The sequence below is a fragment of the Phasianus colchicus genome, chromosome 3 (assembly GCF_987193195.1).
Source record: "Phasianus colchicus chromosome 3, bPhaCol1.hap1.1, whole genome shotgun sequence".
NCBI classification, from domain to species: domain Eukaryota; kingdom Metazoa; phylum Chordata; class Aves; order Galliformes; family Phasianidae; genus Phasianus; species Phasianus colchicus.
In genome coordinates this window covers 95,171,219-95,191,284 of record NC_143438.1, presented here as the reverse complement: position 1 = coordinate 95,191,284, position 20,066 = coordinate 95,171,219, and the positions used below count along the sequence as shown (strand labels likewise).

Sequence of the window (20,066 nt, the reverse complement as noted above, 5' to 3'; positions counted from 1 at the left end):
AACCAGGACAAGGGGGATCTGGGGGGGGGATTTCAGTTGGGGGGGGGTATGGGGTGAAGGGGGGGGGAGTGTGGGGAGGGGCTGCTCGGCCCCCGTGTGTAGTAGGGGGTGGGGGGGGGATGGGGAGGATGGGGGCGTGGGGGGGACATGGAGGGATTGGGGGTGGGGGGATGTGGGCAGGATAGGGGGGAGATGGGGGGAGATGGGGGGGGGACATAGAAATGGGGGGGTTGGGGGTGGGGGGATATGGGGGGGATAGGGGGGAAATGGGGGGAGATGGGGGGGACATAGAAATGGGGGGGACATGGGGGGAGTGGGGGTGAAGGGGGGGGTATGGGGATGGAGGGGGGGGTGTGGGGATGGGGGGACATGGGGGGAGATGGGGGGGGCGTGGGGGGGGATGTGGGGGGGATGGGGGGAGATGGGGGTGTGGGGGGGGCATGGGGATGGGGGGTGGGGGGGAGGTCGAGGAAATGGGAAAAAGGGATGGGGGGGTGTTGGGTGAGGGGGGACATGGGATGGGGGGGGGCACGGGGGGAGTGGGGGAGAAGGGGGACATGGGGAGGGGGGGCTATGGGGGTGGGGGGGGGAAAAGGGATGGGGGGGATGGGGGGTGGGGGGTTGTGGGGGAGTGGGGGTGAATGGGGACACTCGGAAGGGGGGGATTTAGGGGGGGTCTGGGGGGGCGTGGGGTAAGGGGGGGATGTGGGGGGACATGGGAGGGGGGGTGAAGGGGGGGGCTATGGGGGGAGGGGGATGTGTGGGGATGGGGGGCATGGGGGGAGATGGGGGGGCATAGGAATAGGGGGGTGGGGGGGATGGGGGGGAAATGAGGGGGGAGACATGGGCATGGGGGGGTGGGTGGGATGGGGGGGCTGGGGGAACATGGGGGGGGCATGGGGGGGACGTGGCATAAGGGGGGGCATGGGGATGGGGGGAGATATGGGGTAGGGGGGGGGGAGTGTGGGGAGGGGCTTCGGGGATTTGGGAGTGGGGGGGGAGGGATGGGGGGGTCGTGGGGGGAGTGGGGGCGAATGGGGACACGGGGAAGGGGGGACTTAGGGGGGTCTGAGGGTGGGGGGGGGGCATGGGGCTGTGGGGGGGTGAAGGGGGGTATGGGGGGGAGGGGGAGGTGTGTGGGGGGGGGGCGTGGGGGGAGATGTGGGGCATAGGAATAGGGGGTGGGGGGGATGGGGGGGAAATGGGATGGGGGGGATTTGGGGTGGGTGGGGGACATGGGAATAGGGGGGGTGGGTGGGATGGGGGGGCTGGGGGAACATGGGGGGGATAGGGGGGACATGGGAGTGGGGGGGGCAAGAAATGGGGAGGTGGGGGGGGGGTTATGGGGGGATTTGGGGGTGATGTGGGGAAAATGGGGGGGGCATGGGGGTAACGTGGCGTAAGGGGGGGCATGGGGATGGGGGGGATATGGGGTAAGGGGGGGGAGTGTGGGGAGGGGCTTCGGGGATTTGGGAGTGGGGGGGGAGGGATGGGGGGGTGTGGGGTGGGGGGTCATGGGGGGAGTGGGGCTGAATGGGGACATGGGGGGGACTTAGGGGAGGTTTGAGGGGTGTGGGGTGAAGGGGGGGTTATGGGGGGGAGGGGGATGTGGGGGTGGGGGAAATGTGGGGGGAGATGGGGGACATAGGAATAGGGGGTGGGGGGATATGGGGGGATTGGGGGGAAATGAGGGTGGGGAGGGACATGGGCATGGGGGGGTGGGGGGGACATGGGGGAGATAGGGGGAAGATGGGGGGGACATAGAAATGGGGGGGTGTGGGTGGGGGGGTCGTGGGGGAAGTGGGGGTGAATGGGGACACGGAGAAGGGGGGATTTGGGGGGGTGTGGGGTAAGGGGGGGGATGTGGGGGGGACATGGGGGGAGTGGGGGTGAAGGGGGGTATGGGAAAGGGGGGGGTGGGGGGGTCATAGGAATAGGGGGGTAGGGGAGTGGGGGGATATGGGGGGATTGGGGGGTGGGGGGGATGGGGGGAAAAGAGGGTGGGGGGGACATGGGCATTGGGAGGGTGGGTGGGATGGGGGGAGATGGGGGGACATAGAAATGGGGGGGGGATGGGGGGGAAATTGGGGGGGGGATGAGGGGGGTGGCGGGAGGGTGAGGGGATATGGGGAGATTGGGGGGTGGGGGGGACATGGAGGGATAGGGGGGAGATGGGGGTGTGGGGGGGGGCAAGAAATGGGGAGGCGTGATGGTGGGGGATATGGGGGGTTTGGGGGGGGGATGTGGGGAAAATCGGGGGGCATGGGGGAGGACATGGGGTAAGGGGGGAAATGGGGATGGGGGGGATATGGGGTAATGGGGGGGGGTGGGGAGGGGCTGCTCGGCCCCCCCATGTAGTGGGGGGTGGAGTGAGGGGGTCATGGGGGGGAAAAGGAGGAGATGGGGGTGGGGGGGGGCATAGGGATGGGGGGTGGGGGGATATGGGGGGATTGGGGTGAAGGGGGGACGTGGGGAAATAAGGGGGGCATGAGATGGGGGGATATGGGGTAAGGGGGATGTGGGGGGAAAGGGATGGGGGGATGTGGGGTGGGGGGGACACGGGGGGATTGGGGTGAAGGGGGGACGTGGGGATGGGGGGGTATGGGGGAAATAAGGGGGGGGACGTGAGATGGGGGGATATGGGGTAAGGGGGGGTATGGGGGGGCGTGGGGGGGATTGGGGGGAGATGGGGGTGGGGGGGGTGTGAGGGAAATGGGGGGGGCACGGGGGGGACATGGGGTAAAGGGGATGTGGGGATGGGGGGGGAAATGGGATGGGGGGGATTTGGGGTGGGGGGGGACATGGGAATAGGGGGGGTGGGGGGAAATGGGGGGATTGGTGGGTGGGGGGGTGGGGGGGATGAGGGGGAGGGGGGCATCGGGGGGGGTGTGGGTGGGGACACAATGGGGACTCAATGGGGAAACTATGGGGTCATTATGGGGCCGTCATGGGGCCAGAATGGGGGCACAATGGGGACAGAATGGGGACATAATGGGGCCATTATGGGGACACAGTGGGGACATTATGGGGCCATATGGGTCCACTATGGGGTCATTATGGGAACACAATGGGGACACAATGGGGCCGTTATAGGGCCAGAATGAAGCCGTTATGGGGACACTATGGGGACAGAATGGGGCCAGGATGGGGACACAATGGGGCCGTTATGGGGCCGTTATGGGGCCACTATGGGAACACAGTGGGGACAGAATGGGGACAGAATGGGGACAGACTGGGAACACTGGGGCCATTATGGGGCCATTATGGGAACACAATGGGACCGTTATGGGGAGATTATGGGAACACAATGGGGACACAATGGGGCCATTATAGGGTTATTATAGGGTCACTATGGGGCCATTCTGGGGCAGTTATGGGGCCGTTATAGGGTCATTATAGGGCTGTTATAGGGTCATTATAAGGCTGTTATAGGGCCATTATAGGGCCACTATGGGGCGATTATGGGGCCGTTATAGGGTCATTATAGGGGCCATTATAGGGTCACTATGGGGCCATTATAGGGCCGTTGTAGGGTCAATATGGGGCCATTATAGGGCCACTATGGGGTCATTATAGGGTCAATATGGGGCCATTATAGGGTCTCTATGGGGCCATTATGGGGCCGTTGTAGGGTCAATAAGGGGGCATTATAGGGCCACTATGGGGTCATTATAGGGTCACTATGGGGCCATTATAGGGTCTCTATGGGGCCATTATGGGGCCGTTGTAGGGTCAATATGGGGCCGTTGTAGGGTCACTATGGGGCCATTATAGGGTCTCTATGGGGCCATTATGGGGCCGTTGTAGGGTCAATATGGGGTCATTATAGGGTCACTATGGGGCCGTTATAGGGCCGTAATATGGGCGCAAAGTTTCCGTACCTGCGCTGCCATCCCCATGAAGGCCCAGAGCCGGAACATCTTCAGCGGCACGCTGACCAAATACTGCAGGCAGAGCAGCACGCGCGTGTGTCACACGAGAGGAGGGGGTGGGGGGGAGTTTTGCACGCGCGCGTGCAACGCTCACCTCGTGGAAGAAGGCGGAGGCCAGAAACACGGCGGTCTGCGCCGTCCATTTGCTCACACCGCGCTTCAGCATCGGCTTGTAGAAGTGCCTGGGGGGGGACAGGTGTGTTGCACGGCAAGTGTGCAAAGGGGGGGGGCGACGGGAGTGCACAGGGGTTGGCGTGGGGTTGGTGTGCAATGGTGGTGAGCAGCGGTTGGTGTGCAATTAGGGTTGGTGTGCAATGGTGGTGAGTAATGGTTGGTGTGCAAAGGGTTGGTGAGCAATGGTGGTGTGCAACTGTTGGTGTGCAACTGTGGTGCAAGGGGCTGGTGTGCAATGGTTGATGGTCAAGGGTGCAAAGGGTTGGTGTGCAATGGTGTGCAATGGTGGTGCATGGGGCTGGTGTGCAATGGTTGGAGTGCAATGGGGCTTGTGTGCAATGGTTGGAGTGCAATTGTGGTGCAAAGTGTTGGTGTGCAATGGTGGTGTGCAATGGTGGTGAGCAAAGGTTGGTGTGCAATGGTGGTGCAAAGGGCTGGTGTGCAATGCTGTGCAATGGTGGTGAGCAAAGCTTCATGTGCAACTGTAGTGCAAAGGGTTGGTGTGCACTGGTGGTGCATGGGCCTGGTGCGCAATGGTTGGAGTACAATGGTGGTGCAAAGGGTTGGTGTGCAATGGTGGTGTGTTGGTGCACAGTGTTGGTGCACAGTGTTGGTGCACAGTGTTGGTGCCATTTGCTCACACAGCTCTTCAGCATCAGCTTGTAGAAGTGCCTGGGGGGGGAGAGGTGTGTTGCACGGCAAGTGTGCAAAGGGGGGGGGCGACGGGAGTGCACAGGGGTTGGCGTGGGGTTGGTGTGCAATGGTGGTGAGCAGCGGTTGGTGTGCAATTAGGGTTGGTGTGCAATGGTGGTGAGTAATGGTTGGTGTGCAATGGTTGGAGTGCAATGGTGGTGCAAAGGGATGGTGAGCAATGGTGGTGTGCAACTGTTGGTGTGCAACTGTTGGTGTGCAACTGTTGGTGTGCAACTGTGGTGCAAAGGGCGGGTGTGCAATGGTTGATGGTCAAGGGTGCAAAGGGTTGGAGTGCAATGGTGTGCAATGGTGGTGCATGGGGCTGGTGTGCAATGGTTGGTGTGCAATGGTTGGAGTGCAATGGTGGTGCACAGGGTTGGTGTGCAATGGTTGGTGTGCAATCGTGGTGCAAAGGGTTGGTGTGCAATGGGGCTGGTGTGCAATGGTTGGAGTGCAATTGTGGTGCAAAGTGTTGGTGTGCAATGGTGGTGTGCAATGGTGGTGCAGTGTTGGTGCCATTTGCTCACACCGCGCTTCAGCATCGGCTTGTAGAAGTGCCTGGGGGGGGAGAGGTGTGTTGCACGGCAAGTGTGCAAAGGGGGGGGCGATGGGAGTGCACAGGGGTTGGCGTGGGGTTGGTGTGCAAAGGTTGGAGTGCAATGGTGGTTCACAGGTTTGGTGAGCAATGGTGGTGAGCAAAGGTTGGTGTGCAATTGTGGTGCAAAGAGCTGGTGTGCAATGGTGGTGCATGGGGCTGGTGTGCAATGGTTGGAGTGCAATTGTGGTGCAAAGGGTTGGTGAGCAATGGTGGTGTGCAACTGTTGATGTGCAGCTGTGGTGCAAAGGGCTGGTGTGCAATAGTTGGAATGCAATGGTGGTGCATGGGGCTGATGTGCAACGGTGGCACATGGGGCAGGTGTGCAATGGTTGGTGCACAGCGGCGTTGCACGGGGGTGGCTGTGTGCTTGTTGGTGCAACACGGTGGCAGTGTTGGTGCAACATGACTGCAGCATTTGTTGGTGTAACACAATGGCAGTGTTGGTGCAACACGACTGCACTGTTTGTGTAACACGACTGCCGTGTTGGTGCAACAAGACAACAGTATTTGTTGGTGTAACACGACTGCAGTGTTGGTGCAACATGGTGGCAGTGTTGGTGCAACACGGCAGCAGTGTAGGTGTAACACGACGGCAGTGTTTCTTGGTGTAGCACACCTGCAGTGTTGGTGTAACACAACTGCAGTGTTTGTTGGTGCAACATGGCGGCAGTGTTGGTGTAACACGATGGCAGTATTTGTTGGTGTAACACTACTGCAGTGTTGGTGCAACACGACGGCAGTGTTGGTGTAACACGACGGCAGTGTTTGTTGGTGTACCACAACTGCCATGTTGGTGCAACATGACGGCAGTGTTGGTGTAACACGACTGCAGTGTTGGTGTAGCACAACTGCCATGTTGGTGCAACACAACGGCAGTGTCTGTTGATGTAACATGACTGCAGTGTTGGTGTAACAGGACTGCAGCGTTTGTTGGTGTAACACAACTGCAGCATTGGTGCAACATGGTGGCATTGTTGCTGCAACACGGCGGCAGTGTTGGTGCAACATGACGCCACTGTTGGTGCAACACAACGGCACTGTTGGAGTAACACGACGGCAGTGTTGGTGGAACACGACTGCAGTGTTTGTTGGTGTTACACAACTGCTATGTTGGTGTAACAAAACGGCACTGTTGGTGTAACGTGACGGCAGTGCTGGTGTAACACGACGGCAGTGTTTGTTGGTGGAACACAACTGCCATGTTGGTGTAACACGACTGCAGTGTTGGTGTAACATGATGGCAGTGTTGGTGCAACATGACTGCAGTGTTTGTTGGTGTAACACAACTGCCATGTTGGTGTAACACGACGGCAGTGTTTGTTGGTAGAACACTACGGTAGTGTTGGTGCAACACGGTGGCAGTGTTTGTTGGTGTAACACGACGGCAGTGTTGGTGTGACACGACTGCAGTGATGTTGGTGCAACACGACGGCAGTGTTGGCGCAACATGACTGCAGTGTTTGTTGGTGTAACACAACTGCCATGTGGGTGTAACATGACTGCAGTGTTGGTGTAACATGATGGCAGTGCTGGTGTAACACAGCCGCAGTGTTGGTGCAACACGACGGCAGTGTTTGTTGGTATAACACATCTGCAGTGTTGGTGTAACACGACGGCAGTGTTGGTGTAACATGACTGCAGTGTTTGTTGGTGTAACACAACTGCCATGTTGGTGTAACATGATTGCAGTGTTTGTTGGTATAACACTACGGTAGTGTTGGTGTAACACAGCTGCATGTTCGTTGGTGTAACACGACGGCAGTGTTGGTGCAACACGGTGGCAGTGTTTGTTGGTGTAACACGACGGCACTGTTGGTGTGACACAACTGCAGTGCTTGTTGGTGTAACACGACGGCAGTGTTGGTGTCACACGACTACAGTTCTTGTTGGTGCAACACAACGGCAGTGTTGGTGTGACACGATGGCAGTGTTGGTGCAACAGGACGGCAGTGTTGCTGTAACATGATGGCAGTGCTTGTTGGTGTAACACGACGGCAGTGTTGGTGTAACACGATGGCAGTGTTGGTGCGACACACTGCAGTGTTGGTGTGACACACCTGCAGTGTCGGTGCAACATGACGGCAGTGTCGGTGTGACACACTGCAGTGTTGGTGCAACACACTGCAGTGTTGGTGTGACACGGCGGCAGTGTTGGTGTGACACACTGCAGTGTTGGTGTAACACGACGGCAGTGTTGGTGCGACACACTGCAGTGTCGGTGCAACACAACGGCAGTGTTGGTGCGACACACTGCAGTGTTGGTGAGCAGCGTTACCTGAGGCACCACTTGTGCACGGGGATGTTCCAGTTCTGCCAGAAATACGTCACCGACTCCGAGTTCCTGCGGGGAAACCCCACAAAAGTGGGATCGCAAACAAAACCCCACAACAGCACCCCAAACATACGGGGCGGTGAGGGGCACCCCATAACCACCCCATACATATGGGGTCAATGAGGGGCACCCCATAACCACCCCATACATATGGGGTCAATGAGGGGCACCCCATAACCACCCCATAGATATGGGGTCAATGAGGGGCACCTCAAAAACCATGACCCCATAGATATGGGGACACTGAGGGACCCCAAAACCCCCACCCCATAGATATGGGATCAGCCAAGGAAACCCCATAACCACCCCATAGATATGGGGACACTGAGGGACCCCATAACTCCCACCCCATACATATGGGGGCAGCCAAGGAAACCCCATAACCACCCCATAGATATGGGGACACTTAGAGAACCCACAACCCCCACCCCACAGATACGGGGTCAATGAGGGACACCCCACAACCCCCACCCCATAGATATGGGGGCAGCCAAGGAAACCCCTGATAACCACCTCATAGATATGGGGACACTGAGGGACACCCCATAACCCCCACCCCATAGATTTGGAGTCAGCAAAAAAAAACCCATAACCACCCCATAGATATGGGGTCAATGAGGGACACCCATAACCACCCCATAGATATGCAGATGCTGAGGGACCTCCATAACCCCCACCCTATAAATGTGGGGTCACTGAGGGAACACCCATAGCCACCCCATAGATATGGGGGCACTGAAGGACACCCCATAACCACCACCCCATAAATATGGGGTCAATGAGAGACCCCAAAACTCACACCCCATACATATGGGGTCAATGAGGGACACCTCAAAACCCCCACCCCATAGATGTGGGGTCAGCAAAGGAAACCCCATAACCACCCCATAGATATGGGGACACTTAGAGACCACATAACCCCCACCCCATAGATATGGGGGCAGCCAAGGAAACCCCATAACCACCCCATAGGTATGGGGTCAGTGAGAGACCCCATAACCCCCATCCCATAGATATGGGGTCAATGAGAGAACCCCATAGCCACCCCATAGATATGGGGACACTTAGAGACCGCACAACACCCACCCCATAGATATGGGGTCAATGAGGGATCCCCTATAACTACGACCCCATCGATATGGGGTCACTGAGGCCCCCCCCCATAACCACCCCATAGATATGGGGGCAGCCAAGGAAACCCCATAACCACCCTATAAATATGGGGTCAATGAGACTCCCATAACCCCCACCCCACAGATATGGGGTCAATGAGAGACCCCTTAACCTCCACCCCATAGATATGGGGGCAGCCAAGGAAACCCCATAACCACCCCATAGATATGGGGACACTGAGGGACCCCATAACTCCCACCCCATACATATGGGGGCAGCCAAAGAAACCCCATAACCACCCCATAGATATGGGGACACTTAGAGAACCCACAACCCCCACCCCACAGATATGGGGTCAATGAGAGACCCCAAAACCCCCACCCCATAGATATGGGGTCAATGAGGGGCACCTCAAAAACCACAACCCCATAGATATGGGGACACTGAGAGACCCCATAACTCCCACCCCATAGATATGGGGTCAGCCAAGGAAACCCCATAACCACCCCATAGATATGGGGACACTGAGGGACCCCATAACTCCCACCCCATACATATGGGGGCAGCCAAAGAAACCCCATAACCACCCCATAGATATGGGGACACTTAGAGACCCCATAACTCCCACCCCATAGATATGGGGTCAATGAGGGACACCTCAAAACCCCCACCCCATAGATATGGGGACACTGAGGGACCCCATAGCCCCCACCCCATAGATATGGGGACAGCAAAGGACCCCCTGATAACCACCCCATAGATATGGGGTCAATGAGGGGCACCTCAAAAACCACGACCCCATAGATATGGGACACTGAGGGACCCCATAACTCCCACCCCATACATATGGGGTCAGTGAGAGAACTCCATAACTCCCACCCCATAGATATGGGGCAGTGAAGGAAACCCCATATCCACCCCATACATATGGGGACACTGAGGGAGCCCTATAACCCCCACCCTATAAATATGGGATCACTGAGGGACCCCCCACAGCCACCCCATAGATATAGGATCAGTGAGGGACCCCCATAACCACCCCATACATATGGAGACACTGAGGGACCCCATAACCCCCACCCTATAGATATGGGGGCAGCCAAGGAAACCCCATAACCACCCCATAGATATGGGGACACTTAGAGAACCCACAACCCCCACCCCACAGATACGGGGTCAATGAGGGACACCCCACAACCCCCACCCCATAGATATGGGGGCAGCCAAGGAAACCCCTGATAACCACCCCATAGATACGGGGACACTGAGGGACACCCCATAACCCCCACCCCATAGATATGGGGGCAGCAAAAAAAAACCCATAACCACCCCATAGATATGGGGTCAATGAGAGAAACCCATAACCACCCCATAGATATGGGGTCAATGAGGGACACCCATAACCACCCCATAGATATGGGGTCAATGAGGGACACCCATAACCACCCCATAGATATGCAGATGCTGAGGGACCTCCATAACCCCCACCCTATAAATGTGGGGTCACTGAGGGAACACCCATAGCCACCCCATAGATATGGGGGCACTGAAGGACACCCCATAACCACCACCCCATAAATATGGGGTCAATGAGAGACCCCAAAACTCACACCCCATACATATGGGGTCAATGAGGGACACCTCAAAACCCCCACCCCATAGATGTGGGGTCAGCAAAGGAAACCCCATAACCACCCCATAGATATGGGGACACTTAGAGACCACATAACCCCCACCCCATAGATATGGGGGCAGCCAAGGAAACCCCATAACCACCCCATAGGTATGGGGTCAGTGAGAGACCCCATAACCCCCATCCCATAGATATGGGGTCAATGAGAGAACCCCATAGCCACCCCATAGATATGGGGACACTTAGAGACCGCACAACACCCACCCCATAGATATGGGGTCAATGAGGGATCCCCTATAACTACGACCCCATCGATATGGGGTCACTGAGGCCCCCCCCCATAACCACCCCATAGATATGGGGGCAGCCAAGGAAACCCCATAACCACCCTATAAATATGGGGTCAATGAGACTCCCATAACCCCCACCCCACAGATATGGGGTCAATGAGAGACCCCTTAACCTCCACCCCATAGATATGGGGGCAGCCAAGGAAACCCCATAACCACCCCATAGATATGGGGACACTGAGAGACCCCCCATAACCCCCACCCCATAGATATGGGGTCAATGAGAGAACCCCATAGCCACCCCATAGATATGGGGACACTTAGAGACCGCACAACACCCACCCCATAGATATGGGGTCAATGAGGGATCCCCTATAACTACGACCCCATCGATATGGGGTCACTGAGGCCCCCCCCCATAACCACCCCATAGATATGGGGTCAATGAGGGACACCCCATAACCACCCCATAGATATGGGGGCAGCCAAGGAAACCCCATAACCACCCTATAAATATGGGGTCAATGAGACTCCCATAACCCCCACCCCACAGATATGGGGTCAATGAGAGACCCCTTAACCTCCACCCCATAGATATGGGGGCAGCCAAGGAAACCCCATAACCACCCCATAGATATGGGGTCAATGAGGGACCCCCCATAACCCCCACCCCATAGATATAGGGTCAATGAGGGACCCCCCATAGTCCCCACCCCATAGATATGGGATCAGTGCCCCACCCCCACTTGTGCCCCCTCCCCCCCAACTCCCCATTAATCCCAGTAGAACTCCCAGTCCCCCCCTCAGCCCCCTAAGTCACATTTAGGGATGCTGGGTGACACTGGGGGGGTTATGGGTGACACTGGGTGACACTGGGTGACACGGGGGGGTCTCTGGGTGCCACTGGGTGCCCCCCCCCCACACTCGTGCCCCCCCAACTCCCCATTAATCCCAGTAGAACTCCCAGTCCCCCCCTCAGCCCCCTAAGTCACATTTAGTGATGCTGGGTGATACTGGGGGGGTTATGGGTGACACTGGGTGACACTGGGTGCCACTGGGTGACACGGGGGGGTCTCTGGGTGCCACTGGGTGCCCCCCCCCCCACTCGTGCCCCCCCCAGCTCCCCATTAATCCCAATAGGACTCCCAGCCCCCAGAGTGGATCCCTGCCTGCCCCCACTCACATTTAGGGACCCTGGGTGACACTGGGGGGGTTATGGGTGACACTGGGTGACACTGGGTGACACTGGGGGGTCTCTGGGTGCCACCGGGTGCCCCCCTCCCACTCGTGCCCCCCCCAGCTCCCCATTAATCCCAATAGGATTCCCAGTCCCCAGAGTGAATCCCTGCCTGTTCCCACTCACATTTAGGGATGCTGGGTGACACTGGGGGGCTTATGGGTGACACTGGGTGACACTGGGTGACATGGGGGGGTCTCTGGGTGCCACTGGGTGCCCCCCTCCCACTCGTGCCCCCCCAACTCCCCATTAATCCCAATAGGATTCCCAGTCCCCAGAGTGAATCCCTGCCTGTTCCCGCTCACATTTAGGGATGCTGGGTGACACTGGGGGGGTTATGGATGACACTGGGTGACACTGGGTGACACTGGGGGGTCTCTGGGTGTCACCGGGTGCCCCCCCCCATTGGTGCCCCCCCCCCCCAACTCCCCATTAATCCCAGTAGAACTCCCAGTCCCCCCCTCAGCCCCCTAAATCACATTTAGGGATGCTGGGTGATACTGGGGGGGTTATGGGTGCCACTGGGTGACACTGGGTGACACGGGGGGGTCTCTGGGTGCCACTGGGTGCCCCCCTCCCACTCGTGCCCCCCCCATCTCCCCATTAATCCCAGTAGAACTCCCAGCCCCCAAAGTGGATCCCTGCCTGTCCCTACTCACATTTAGGGACCCTGGGTGACACTGGGGCTTATGGGTGACACTGGGTGACACTGGGTGACACTGGGGGGTCTCTGGGTGCCACTGGGTGCCCCCCTCCCACTCGTGCCCCCCCAACTCCCCATTAATCCCAATAGGATTCCCAGTCCCCAGAGTGAATCCCTGCCTGATCCCACTCACATTTAGGGACGCTGGGTAACAGTGGGGGGGTTATGGGTGACACTGGGTGACACTGGGTGACACTGGGGGGTCTCTGGGTGTCACTGGGTGCCCCCCCCATTGGTGCCCCCCCCCCCCCCAACTCCCCATTAATCCCAGTAGAACTCCCAGTCCCCCCCTCAGCCCCCTAAATCACATTTAGGGATGCTGGGTGACACTGGGGGGGTTATGGGTGCCACTGGGTGACACTGGGTGACACTGGGGGGTCTCTGGGTGCCACCGGGTGCCCCCCCCCCTTCGTGCCCCCCCCAACTCACCACCAGTCCCTGTAGAACTCGCGGTCCCCAAAGCGCAGCACCTCGGCCACCACGTTGAGGCAGGAGTGGAAAAACCAATAGAAGAAGATGAGCCAGATGAGGTGGTTGGGAACCTGGGGGGGGGGGCACAGAAATTGAGGGGGGGGGCCGCAAAAATAGGAGGGGGGGGTCCCCAAAAGTGGTTTTTTTTGGGGGGTGGGGGGTGGGGAAATGGGGGGGACTCACAGCCAGCTTCAGCAAGCGCTCAATGATGCGTGAGTAGTCCATGTCCTGTCGGGGGGGGGTGGTAAATTTTTTTTGGGGGGGCACCCATAGAATCCCCCCCCGGCCCCCCCCCAGGGGCACTACTGGGGGGAAACAGTCTGGTTTTGGGTGGGGGGGTGTTTTGGGGGGTGGTCTGGGGGGGATTTGGGGGGGGGGGCAGATGTGGCGCCCATAGAAGCCAAGGGGAATTTTGGTGGGGGGGGGCTGGTTTTAGGTTTTAAGGGGGAGTTTGGGGGGGTGGTTTTTGGGGAGGGGGGGGGGCACAGGGGGCACCCATAGAACCACAGGGTCACTGTGTGTGGGGGGGTTAATTCATGGGGGAGGGCTGCATTTTGTGGGGGGGGACAGATGTGGCACCCATAGACCTCCAGGGGAATTAAGGGGGGGGGGGATGGATTTAAGGGGGATTTGGGGGGTTTTTGGGGAGGGGGGGTCAGAGGGGGCACCCATAGAACCACAGGGTCACTGCTGGGGGGGGCATTCATTCGTGGGGGGGGGGGGGCTGTTATATTTTGGGAGGGGGGGCACCGATGTGGCACCCATAGACCTGCAGGGGAATTATGCGGGGGGGGGGGGGGGCTGGTTTTAGGTTTTAAGGGGGGGGGTTGGGGGGTGGTTTTTGGGGAGGGGGGGGGCACAGGGGGCACCCATAGAGCCACAAGGTCACTGGGGGGGGGGTTAATTTATGGGGGGGGCTGCATTTTGGGGGGGGGCACAAAAGTGGCACCCATAGACCACCAGGGGAATTCAAAGGGGGGGGGGGTGGTTTTATGGCGGGTTGGGGGGCCTTTTGGGGAGGGGGGGGCAGAGGGGGCACCCATAGAACCACAGGGTCACTGCTGGGGGGGGCATTCATTCGTGGGGGGGGGGGGGGGCTGTTATATTTTGGGAGGGGGGGGCACAGATGTGGCACCCATAGACCTGCAGGGGAATTCAAAGGGGGGGGGGTGGATTTAAGGGGGTTTGGGGGGGCTTTTGGGGAGGGGGGGGGCAGAGGGGGCACCCATAAACCTGCAGGGTCACTGTGGGGGGGGCATTCATTCATGGGGGGGCTGCATTTTGGGGGGAGGGGGGGCACAGATGTGGCATCCATATCGTCCAGGGGAATTCAAGGGGGGCGGATGGGCTGGGGGGCTTTTTGGGGAGGGGGGGGACAGGAGGAGAAGCCATAGATCTCCAGGGTCACTGTGGGGGGGGGGGGCATTCTTTCATGGGGGGGGGGGTGGTGGGGGCTGTTGTATTTTGGGGTGGGGGGGGGCGCAGATGTGGCACCCATAGACCTGCAGGGGAATTATGGGGGGGGGGGTTGGTTTTAGGTTTTAAGGGGGGGATTGGGGGGTGGTTTTGGGGAGGGGGGGGGGGCAGAGGGGGCACCCATAGAACCACAGGGACACTGGGGGGGGGGGGGTTCATTCATGGGGGGGGGGGCTGCATTTTGGGAGGGGGGGGCACAGATGTGGCACCCATAGACCGCCAGGGGAATTCAAAGGGGGGGGGGTGGATTTAAGGGGGTTTGGGGGGGGCTTTTGGGGGGGGGGGGGGCAGAGGGGGCACCCATAGAGCCACAGGGTCAGTGGGGGGGGGGGGGTTCATTCATGGGGTGGGGGGCTGCATTTTGGGGGGGGGCACAGATGTGGCATCCATAGACCTGCAGGGGAATTCAAGGGGGGGGGGGGTGGATTTAAGGGGGGGTTGGGGGGGTTTGGGGAGGGGGGGGCAGAGGGGGCACCCATAGAATCACAGGGTCACTGTGTGTGAGGGGGGGGGGCATTTATTCGTGGGGGGGGCTGCATTTTGGGGGGGGGGGGGCACAGATGTAGCATCCATATCGTCCAGGGGAATTCAAGGGGGGCGGATGGGCTGGGGGGCTTTTTGGGGAGGGGGGGGACAGGAGGAGAAGCCATAGATCTCCAGGGTCACTGTGGGGGGGGGGGCATTCTTTCATGGGGCGGGGGGTGGTGGGGGCTGTTGTATTTTGGGGTGGGGGGGGGCGCAGATGTGGCACCCATAGACCTGCAGGGGAATTATGGGGGGGGGGGTTGGTTTTAGGTTTTAAGGGGGGGATTGGGGGGTGGTTTTGGGGAGGGGGGGGGCAGAGGGGGCACCCATAGAGCCACAGGGACACTGGGGGGGGGGGGTTCATTCATGGGGTGGGGGGCTGCATTTTGGGGGGGGGCACAGATGTGGCATCCATAGACCGCCAGGGGAATTCAAGTGGGGGGGATGGTTTTACAGGGGGTTTGGGGGGGCTTTTGGGGAGGGGGGGGCAGAGGGGGCACCCATAGAACCACAGGGTCAGTGGGGGGGGGGGGGTTCATTCATGCACGGGGGGGCTGTTATATTTTGGGGTGGGGGGGGCACAGATGTGGCACCCATAGACCTGCAGGGGAATTCAAGGGGGGGGGATGGTTTTAAGGGGGGGTTGGTGGAGTTTTTGGAGGGGGGGGGACAGAGGGGGCACCCATAGAACCACGGGGTCACTGTTTAGGGGGGGGGCTGTTCATTCATGGGGGGGGCTGTTGTATTTTGGGGGGGGGGGGCACAGATGTGGCACACATAGACCTGCAGGGGAATTAAGGGGGGGGGGGATGGTTTAAGGGGGGGCTGGAGGGTTTTTGGGGAGGGGGGGGACAGAGGGGGCACCCATAGAGCCACAGGGTCAGTGGGAGGGGGGGGGGGGTTCATTCATGGGGTGGGGGGCTGCATTTTGGGGGGGGGCACAGATGTGGCATCCATAGACCTGCAGGGGAATTCAAAGGGGGGGGGGTGGTTTTACAGGGGGTTGGGGGGGCTTTTGGGGAGGGGGGGGCAGAGGGGGCACCCATAAACCTGCAGGGTCACTGTGTGTGAGGGGGGGGGCGTTCATTCGTGGGGGGGGGGGGGGCTGCATTTTGGGGGGGGGGGGGCACAGATGTGGCACCCATAGACCTTCAGGGGAATTCAAGGGGGTGTGGGGGGATGGATTTAAGGGGGGGTTGGGGTTTTTTTTTTTTGGGGGGGGCACCCATAGACTCCCAGGGTCACACTGAGGGGGGGGGGGTGTTTTATTTTGGGATGGGGGGGGGGAGGGGGGGGGCATCTCTCACCCGGAACGGTTTCATGGAGTTCTGAATTGTGGGCACCATCCACTGCAATGGGGAATGGGGAGAGACCCCCCCCAATTAATAAGAATAACAATAAAACTGGGACCCCCCCCAAAAAAAGCCCCCCCCATAACCCCATAAAGTGGGACCACCAAACCCCCCCACCCAACGACCCCATAAAGTTGGGAGCCCCCCCCAAAGACCCCATAAAGTGGGACCCCCCAAAACTCTCCCACCCAAAGACCCCATAAAGTGGGACCCCCCCTAAAAAAAGCCCCCCAATAACCCCATAAAATGGGAGCCCCCCAAAACCCCCCCACCCAACAACCCCATAAAGTGGGACCCCCCCCAAAGATCCCAGAAAGTTGGACCCCCCCTCCAAAAAAAGGCCCCCAATAACCCCATAAAATGGGACCCCCCCCAACCCTCCCTCCCCAAGACCCCATAAAGTGGGAGCCCCCCCTAAAAAAAGTCCCCCCTGTGCCCCCCCCATCATGACCCCATAAAATGGGACCCCCCCAAACCCTCCCCCACCCAATGACCCCATATAGTGAGACCCTCCCCCAAAAGAAGCCCCCCCAGACCCCATGAAGTCGGACCCCCCCACAAAGACCACATGAAGTGGGACCCCTCCAAAACCCCCCCCCCCCTCCAGAAAAGCCCTCCCTGTCCCCCCCCATCATGACCTCATAAAATGGGACCCCCTCCCCAAAACCCCCCCACTAACGACCCCATGAAGTCGGACCCCCCCCTAAAGATCCCATAAAGTGGGACCCCCCCAAAGAAAAGTCCCCCTCGACCCCACAAATTGGGACCCCCCCCCCCAAATAAAGCCCCCCCATAACTCCATAAAATGGGACCCCCCCCAGCCCCCCCCCAATGACCCCATAAATTGGGACCCCCCCAAAGATCCCATAAAGTGGGACCCCCCCCCCCCAAAAAAGCCCTCTCATGACCCCATAAAATGCCCCCTCCCCCCCAACCCCCCCCCAACGACCCCATAAAGTGGGACCCCCCCCCCCCCATCCTCACTTTCGGTTCTATGGGGTTCAGACCCACTTTTTTTGGGGGGGGGGGCAGGAAAAAGGGGGGGGTCAGCACTTACCTGCTGGATCAGCCCCACCAGCAGCTGGATTAAGAAGAGCTGGGGGAGAAATTTGGGGGGGGGGGGGGAAATTAAAGGGGACCCCCACAAATTGGGAGACCCCAAAGATCCAACAGACTCCATAAAGGGGGAACCCCCCCAAAAAAGCCCCCTGACCCCATAAAATGGGACCCCCCCAAACCTCCCATGACCCCATAGAATGGAACCCCCCCCCCAAAAAAAGCCCCCCCATGACCCCATAAAATGGGACGCCCCCAAAAAAGCCCATCGACCCCATAAAGTGGGACCCCCCAAAAACCCCCCAACCAACACCATAAAGTGGGACCCCCCCCCCAAAGACCCCATAAAGTGGGACCCCCCCCAAAAGAGCCCCCCCATAACCCCATAAAGTGGGACCCCCCTCCCAACGACCCCATAAATTGGGACCCCCCTCCAAAAAAGCCCCCCCTGTGGCCCCCATCATGACCCCATAAAATGGAAACCCCCCCCCAAAAGTCCTCCAATGATCCCATAGAGTGAAACTCCCCCAACGACCCCATAAAATGGACCCCCCCCCAAAAAAAGTCCCCCAACGACCCCATAGAGTGGGACCCCCCCCCCAAAGACCCCACAAACTGGGACCCCCCTCCCCAAAAAAAGCCCCCCATCATGACCCCATAAAATGGGACCCCCCCAAACCCCCCTACCCAAAAACCCCATAGAGTGGGACCCCCCCCCAAGGACCCCATAAAGTGGGACCCCCCCAGAAAAAGCCCCCCAATAACCCCATAAAATGGGACCCCCCAAAACACCCCCCACCCAACAACCCCATAAATTGGGACCCCCCTCCAAAAAAACCCCCCCTGTGCCCCCCATCATGACCCCATAAAATGGAAACCCCCCCCAAAAGTCCTCCAATGACCCCATAGAGTGAAACCCCCCCAAAGACCCCATAAAGTGGGACCCCCCCCCCCCCAGACCCCATAGAGTGGGACACCCCCCCAAAAAGCCCCCCCATAACTCCATAAAATGGGACACCCCCAAAAGCCCCCCACCCAACAACCCCATAAAGTGGGACCCCCCCCAAAGACCCCATAAATTGGGACCCCCCCTCCAAAAAAAGACTCCCCACGACCCCATAAAATGGGACCTCCCCCCCCAAAAGACCCCCCCCATGACCCCATAAAATGGGACCCCCCCAATGCCCCCCTCCCAACGACCCCATAAATTGGGACCCCCCTCCAAAAAAGCCCCCCCTGTGCCCCCCATCATGACCCCATAAAATGGAAACCCCCCCACAAAAGTCCCCCAATGACCCCATAGAGTGGGACCCCCCCCAAAGACCCCACAAACTGGGACCCCCCCCCAAAAAAAGCCCCCCCATGACCCCATAAAATGGGACCCCCCCAAACCGCCCCCACCCAAAAACCGCATAGAGTGGGACACCCCTCCAAACACCCCCCAAACCCCCCCAAAGACCCCATAAAATGGGACCCCCCCAAAGCCCCCACCCAATGACCCCATAGAGTGGGACCCCCCCCCCAAAGACCCAATAAAGTGGGACCCCCCCAAAAAGAGCCCCCCCATAACCCTATAAAGTGGGACCCCCGTCCCAAAGACCCCATAAATTGGGACCCCCCTACAAAAAGCCCCCCCTGTGCCCCCCGTCATGACCCTATAAAATGGAACCCCCCCCCCAAAAGTCCTCCAATGACCCCATAGAGTGGGACCCCCCCCCAAAGACCCCATAAAGTGGGACCCCCCCCAAAAAAGTCCCCCCTGACCCCATAGAGTGGGCCCCCCCCTCCAAAAAAGCCCCCCTGAGCCCCCCCCATCATGACCCCATAAAGTGGGACTCCCCCTCCAAAAAAGCCCCCCCCATAACCCCATAAAGTGGGACCCCCCTGAAACCCCCCCAATGATCACATAAAGTCGGATCCCCCCTGCCAAAAAAGCCCCCCCTGACTCCCCCACGACCCCATAAAATGGACCCCCCCCCAAAAAAAAAGAAGTCCCCCCCCATAACCCCATAAAATGGGACCCCCCCCAAAACCCCCCCACCCAACGATCCCATAAAGAGGGACCCCCCGAAAAGAGCCCCCCCAGACCCCATAAAGTGGGACCCCCTCATTTTTGCCCCCCCCATTTGTTGCCCCCCCCTCCCCCATTTTTGCCCCCCTCCGATTTGTTGCCCCCCCTCCCCTATTTTGCCACCCCCCCCATTTCTGCCCCCCCCCCCCCCACCATCTCGCAGAGGCGCCGCAGCAGGAATCGCTTCCGGATGCGGGGGGAGCGCGGGAACTGCAGCTCATAGCACAGCGTGGGGGCCAGCAGGAAGTAGTACAGCCCTGGGGGTCAAAGGTCAGGGGTCACAGGGTAAAGGTCAGCGACCCCAAACCCAATAATCCCAAATCTATGGGGCAGATTGGGGTCAGAGGTCAGTGATCCCAAGCCCTACAGCCATCGCAGCCTGGGGGCCAGCAGGAAGTAATACGGCCCAA

At 59.4% G+C, this 20,066-nt stretch overlaps 1 protein-coding gene across 3 annotated transcripts in view; it reads right to left on the bottom strand.

Moving 5' to 3' along the window:
- DGAT1 (diacylglycerol O-acyltransferase 1) overlaps positions 1-20,066 on the bottom strand; it is a 46,759-nt gene that overhangs the window by 335 nt on the left and 26,358 nt on the right. Inside the window, exons 9-16 of one of the 3 annotated variants that reach the window (XM_090138241.1) lie at positions 19,810-19,913; positions 17,587-17,625; positions 16,485-16,526; positions 13,360-13,404; positions 13,135-13,247; positions 7,673-7,738; positions 4,027-4,114; positions 3,882-3,944 (exon numbers count right to left, since the gene is read on the bottom strand). In XM_090138241.1, the coding sequence (XP_089994367.1) occupies positions 3,882-3,944; positions 4,027-4,114; positions 7,673-7,738; positions 13,135-13,247; positions 13,360-13,404; positions 16,485-16,526; positions 17,587-17,625; positions 19,810-19,913 (560 nt within the window). Of the gene's footprint in view, positions 1-3,881; positions 3,945-4,026; positions 4,115-4,730; positions 5,358-7,672; positions 7,739-13,134; positions 13,248-13,359; positions 13,405-16,484; positions 16,527-17,586; positions 17,626-19,809; positions 19,914-20,066 lie in introns of those variants that run through there. The other 2 variants (XM_090138240.1, XM_090138239.1) reach the window with 2 other exon arrangements.